The sequence below is a fragment of the Hyalella azteca genome, unplaced genomic scaffold (assembly GCF_000764305.2).
Source record: "Hyalella azteca isolate HAZT.00-mixed unplaced genomic scaffold, Hazt_2.0.2 contig10727, whole genome shotgun sequence".
NCBI classification, from domain to species: Eukaryota; Metazoa; Arthropoda; class Malacostraca; order Amphipoda; family Hyalellidae; genus Hyalella; species Hyalella azteca.
In genome coordinates this window covers 402,155-408,206 of record NW_025940754.1, presented here as the reverse complement: position 1 = coordinate 408,206, position 6,052 = coordinate 402,155, and the positions used below count along the sequence as shown (strand labels likewise).

The 6,052-nt window shown below is 36.6% G+C and overlaps 1 protein-coding gene across 1 annotated transcript; it reads left to right on the top strand.

Annotated features, from left to right (window-relative positions):
* Nucleotides 1–1,281: 1,281 nt before the first annotated feature.
* Nucleotides 1,282–5,781, top strand: LOC108669980. The gene is made up of 4 exons (XM_018157421.2): nt 1,282–1,306; nt 1,699–1,961; nt 2,215–2,550; nt 3,380–5,781. The coding sequence occupies exons 2-4, from the start codon at nt 1,805–1,807 to the stop codon at nt 3,574–3,576; spliced, it is 690 nt and encodes a 229-aa protein (XP_018012910.1). The 5' UTR covers nt 1,282–1,306; nt 1,699–1,804; the 3' UTR covers nt 3,577–5,781.
* Nucleotides 5,782–6,052: the final 271 nt, after the last annotated feature.

Here is a 6,052-nt window from a genome sequence, read left to right as displayed (position 1 = left end):
TAATGAGTAACGTTCCATGTCTTCAATTGAGAGCCTCACCAAAGTTCCCACTCCTATTTACTATAGAAAAATACATTATATCAAACATACATTATTTAGTTGCAAAGGAATGAAAACCAGTTCGACTCAACATTGGTTACGGTGCTCGAACAATTCAGAGATGTGTTATATCATGAAGGCAACCCCACAACAGTAATAGAGTACACTGCCCACCCGCACATTAGCAGATCATCAACTTCAGGGTTGCTGACTTGCTTAGTTGTCTCATTACTCTCGTACTTGGTGTTGGTAAGCCGAAGGGCGGTATTCGTACATCGCGTTCATGCTTGCGTTCACGTCATATTTGCTTCTCGAGCAATACGACGGTTGAGTGGGTCGACGAACATGAACGTTGCTCCTGGTCTAGTAGCTTCTGTTCGATCGTGCGTCTGGCTTCCGTATTTTCTTCTTGGCTTCGAATTTCGCGCGGATTTCGCTTTGCTGATTGCGCTGCGGAATTCGTCTTGAATTCATTATCAATTTTGTGCATCTTGCGGAATTAGTGCCAATTTTTCGCAGCCTAAGCCCTCTACGGAATTCATTAACAGGCGAACTAATCCATCTGATGTCGCGTTTTTTCCACTTAGGGCTTGCTGCAACCTGCAAGACCAAATGCAGACCTTACTGGAAAATTTGGCATAATCCATTCTTGAATTAGAGAAGAAAGTAAAGAATGCCTGTGAATGTGGCCTATTTCAGCTGCTCCTATAGATGGCCTTCTACCAATTTTTAATTTCTTCAGTAAAAAATTAAGAGAAGCAGCCCATTTTCAGCTGCAATTTTTAAGATTAAAAATCTCCGTGAAATGATTGCTTTTGCTCACAATTTTAGTAAACTTTTGCCCAATATTTGAAATTGGGGTGCACCGTTGTGCATGAGTAGTCTGCATGGAATATATTTATTTTCCAAGCCATGACTGGAGACATTGTGCAGTTCTAGGATTGGCAATACTTATCAGTCCTGGCTAAGGGGGCCTGGATGTTATTTGAAAAACCCGCCCTACAGTCCTGGTCTGCACTACCTCCTTGAATATTGGAATTTTTAGTAATAAATAGTCACCAAAAATTCTTATTTCTTATCGTATAATTATTATACTATGCTTCATATATTAAATATTGTGTCATGGTCCAAGATGGCCCTTCTTCTTCAAGGGGGGGACCAAGAAGAGGGACCCCCCATCTTCAAGGGGGGGGACCAAGTCACCAAGAAATGGGGCTCTTTGCCAGGACCCTTTAAGAACCGCCAATTCTATAATTGCACCATGCTGGTAAATAAATATTGCCACCATGCTTGTAAATAAATATTGCCACCATGCTTTAATAATGACTGCTATTATCCTCTTAATTGCAAATAGATAGGTTTTCATGTTCTGGTTGATCTTGTTTCCTTTGGTTACTGTGCCTGATAATAATAATGCCAAATAAACTGTGCCTGCTAATCTATTGTCTTCCAATCTTCATTGGAATGGTGCATTTTCTCACTGAATTCATGTCTAATTGTTATTTTTCTGCAATTGCAAAGGTACTACTCACTTAAGTTGGTTCTGTTCTCTTCAAATTAATATGTTATACTTTGCTACTTTTTTACATATTCTAGGCTTGATGACAAAAGTTTCATATTGAGGATGCCATCATCTTACCTTGTCTCTTGTCCTGACAGGTTGCTTTTGAAAGTTGGGTCATAGGGACTTGCTGTGATCAAGAACAGAGATGCTCTTTGGAAAAAATTTGCAAAGATTTGTCATAACTCAAGGAAAATTGCAGACATGAGATCATCCCAAAGACCAAGTTGGGTTGCTGAAAGGCATTGGTTTGTCACCACATCTGTGCTCTTCATCTTGCTTTTCTTGGATAAAGTTCTTCTGGCTGCCCCATTGATACAAAAAAATGAGGGTAGAATATCATCAATAAAAAATGTGTCTGGTGAGCAACTGCCTAAATTATGAATATTTTTCATGATAGTGATTACTATTTCTGTGAACAAAACTACTATTTAACTATCCACCTGCTATTGATATGCATTAACTAACTGCTACAGTTTATTTGTACAATTGAATGATCATTATATTTAAAATGCTATGGTAAAATCAATCAATTATCCATGATTCCATAAAATTAAAGTTTGTCTAGGCATATATAAGTATTGAACCCATTCTCCTGCATATCTATTTTCCAGGACCAAAGGATGCTTTAAACATCTCCCTACTATACCAGTCTTCAGACACCGGAGTTGATCAGAAATATACAATAGCATCGAAACCCACAATCAATGCCTCTTCAGGCAATATTGCAGTCTTACAAAATTATTCCAAGCCTACCATCAGGAGTGAGGTTTTTGGATCTCAGCATGAATTCAAAGATCCTACGAAAATTTCTGGTGTAACTAATGTCAGTGTTGGTACTGATAACTCCAGTAAGCCGTCTGTCATCTCTCACACTCCAGCTCCAGGTGGCAATGAGACAGATTCTATAGACATATACGATGATTTGCCATCAAGGAGTTTCAATTCTGGTGAGTGGCCACCACCTCTACTCCCACAAATAATGTTGCATAGTTTTACAACATATAAAGGTTATTCTTTAGCTTTGCCCATATATATGAATTCTATGCGACTAATCTTAAGTGGTATGAATCATCAACAGAAATGACCGCAATGTTTATTACACTATACTAGACAGTTTGACCACATTTTATATTATTAAATTTTGAACTATTGAATAATTTAAATATTGTGTCTTTTGATTCCATACACTCTAAAAACAAATTATCAGCATGCAGATATTAATATAGATAATAAATGTTGGTGTAAAGTTAGTGACCATTTTTACAACACTTCTCTTTAACTTCACTTCTTGTCGTTTGTTTGTTTGTCCGTCTGCTACAAATATTATAGTCGATATTTGACACACTTCTACATGCCTGTGAAATCGATCTGAAATTTTGCACACTTGCATAAAGTCGGAGACAATGCATGAGTCTATTGACAGAATCAATTAATTAAAAAAATTAATTTTTTTGAATATGGTATTGAAAAAAATTGAAGAAATAATTTTTTAACACTTTAAAATAAAATAAGAAATTCATTGTGCATATGTAACATTGGAGACACTGGCCTCTTTAGAAGTGTTGTCTTTAAAAAGTAATTTTTAAACGCATATTATTAATAGTTGTAGTTGTCTTCAAAATTCTGGGTCTGTTTGAATTCACACATGTTACTTGTATTACCCTGCACGGTAGTTACGTATAAGTTGTTTGACTCTAGAGAAATATATAGCCATTATATACTTGACTAAAATACAGATGAATGGTGACAAGAATATTGAGTTATGTACGTTTTCAGGAGCGGTGTGGCGGGGGTTCATCGTGTTCATGGGGTGCAGCGCGCTGGTGCTGCTCTACCTTGCCATCAAAACGGCCTGCAGCAGACGTCGCGACCGTCAGCGCCGCTACACCAAAGTGGAGCGCGGCGACGAGTTAGACGTCCTCGCCTTCGCCGACGAGGACGAGGAGATATTCTCTGCTAACGGACATAGATGATTTCATGCGCAGTTGATAATTCTCTGCCAACAGACAAGGATGTTTAAATTCTCTGCCAACAGGCATGGATGATTGAAATTCAGTGCCAACAGACATTGATGATTTTAATTCTCTGCTAAGAGACATTGATGATTAAAATTCTCTGTCAATAGACATGGATAGTTTAATGCGTAGTTAACGATTCTCTGCCAAGCAACATGGATGATTAAAATTCTCTGCCAACAGACATAGACGAGTTCAAGCGTAGTGCATTCTTTTTTTTAAAAACCTTCTTCATTCCTAGTTGCTGGTTATGGTTTAGAGACAAAGGTCTGATAAAAGTTATAGATTTGCTCTCAATTTATCTACTTAAAAATAGTTTTGCTTAAAACGTAGAAAAACCAAAGAAAGAAGTATTTATACGGAGAGTATTTATCCAATCTCATAAATTTGTATTAGTTCTTGGTGCCTTTCAGCACATATCAAAAGATAATTATCCCAAAATAATTGTTCAGCCCAAAAAGTTTTCAATATTCTCAGTATAACCACTCATAATTAGGGCATAATAAGACAATCAAAATGTGCACTTCATGACAGAAAATAAAGTGCGAAATTATTTTTCTGTCTCTAATTTTGTTGTGTCACTAAACATGTGGATAGTAATCGTACTCTTTTTATTTGCTGTTGACTTCTTTGTCTCCATCTCCTCATATTTATCACGCATATTATCTATCGTTCCACTTATGCTTGCAAGCGCTGTAGTGCATACAGAGTCAAATTTAAGGAAAGTTTGTTAGTACGTTTAATTAATACGCTTTGCTGGGAAGCTGTTGAAGGTTGAGTAGGAATTGCAGTGATGCAAATCCCTAGAAAAAAAATTGAGTGCTTCAAAAATAAGATATCATAGCTGGTGTATGTTCCTTTTGTGAGTCTAGTCCCTGAATATGTGAACTAATTATAGTTAAGAGTTGTACCTATCGCCTGGGCAAAGATGACTATAATTACCATAAACAAGTCTTGACTCTAGGTATATTTTACTTTCGTTTTCCTGATTTAATTCGGATTTTTATTCACCATTGAGAATGTGCTTATATTTGGTGTTGTTTGCTGTAGATTCGTTGAAGGTGATGAAATGTTACCGCATGAAACTGACTCATTTTCAACTCTCTTTATGTTAACAAATGTTGATTCCCTATACATTTAGAGCATTAAGTATAGAAAACCAACAGTAAAGCTTATATTTTCATTCATCTATAATGTTAGCTCAATAATGTGAAAACATTTTCGTAAGAAACTGGGTTCATTTGCTGCATACATGCATTCGATTGCTGCTGACTTGTGTTTTTCAAGTATGAAATATTATTTTTTTTTTCTACCTGGGCTATACTTTACGAAGAAGTGAAGTAGAACTGCAAACTTGAACTAGATTCTTGTTGGCTGTTAATTTAATGCTATTCTCTGTTACTGTATGTCTATCGATGATGTAAGCTGATGGTTGCATTACAGTACAAGCCATCACAACGATAAAATCATTCTCGATCAGAGACCTACCGCAGCCTCGAGCTCGTACTTCTATTAATGTAATGTCTTGTTAAGCGCTTGAAATTAATTCCAAAGTTCCTTCAATGGGAGTAAGAATCTTTACAAGAAACCATAGCTGTATTAATGCTTGAATGATTCAAATTGAACACGATTTGTCTTGCTTTCCGCTATCCGGCTGAGCTCAACTGCGGAATATTTGTCTACTAGTTTATACCTGCGATGTTATCAGAGATTTTTTGCATTATTTCAAACCGTTGTCAGCAAATAAATTTGTCCTGATAGTGATTATTTAATATAAAAAAGATATGATGGGAAACTAGCATAGATTTCCCGAGACGGTATTCGAATCTTGTGTAACAAGTTTCAAAGTTTTTGTTCGAAGTCTAATATTTTCTTTTTGTGCCTCATTTTTTCGAATGTTTACTTGTTTCTGGAGATTTTGCGATTCAACTTCTTTGCTGCATATGCGTGAACAGCAATAAATTCACCTAAAATAATTCTTATTTTTGGAGATGCAAATTTTCGTATGCAGAAAATATCTAATTTGTTGAGAATAACACGGTATCCCCCAACAGTGACTAACTCAAAATTTATAAAATAATTGAATCCCGTCAAATCATTCGTTGTTCGGAACATAGCATAGAAACTTGAAAGGCTATCAGTTTTAGTAAATTATATCTCTTCTGGTGTTGATAATCCCCTCATTTTGTTGAGATTCTACTCGTGTCTTGCCTGCTCACGCGGCCATGAGGAGCGTAGGTTGTAACCCCTAGTAACGTCCCAGACATATACGAGGTCTCTCGTCTTCTCGCCGGGCAATGTTTTATCGTTCGTATGACTTGCACTGTGTGTTGCTTCTTGTTCAGGGTATTTTGATTTATTTGGATGGCTTTTAGTAGCAACTTCCATTATGTCTGTCGCTATCTGGTCAGTTGGTCTGGTATTTTGATTCAGT

Bases quoted from the DNA above. Each gene is read 5' to 3' on its own strand.
- LOC108669980 (XM_018157421.2), top strand. From the start codon at position 1,805: ATGAGATCATCCCAAAGACCAAGTTGGGTTGCTGAAAGGCATTGGTTT. The intron at 1,962-2,214 runs GTGAGCAACTGC...TCTATTTTCCAG, and splicing joins ATCAATAAAAAATGTGTCTG to GACCAAAGGATGCTTTAAAC. The intron at 2,551-3,379 runs GTGAGTGGCCAC...GTACGTTTTCAG, and splicing joins ATCAAGGAGTTTCAATTCTG to GAGCGGTGTGGCGGGGGTTC.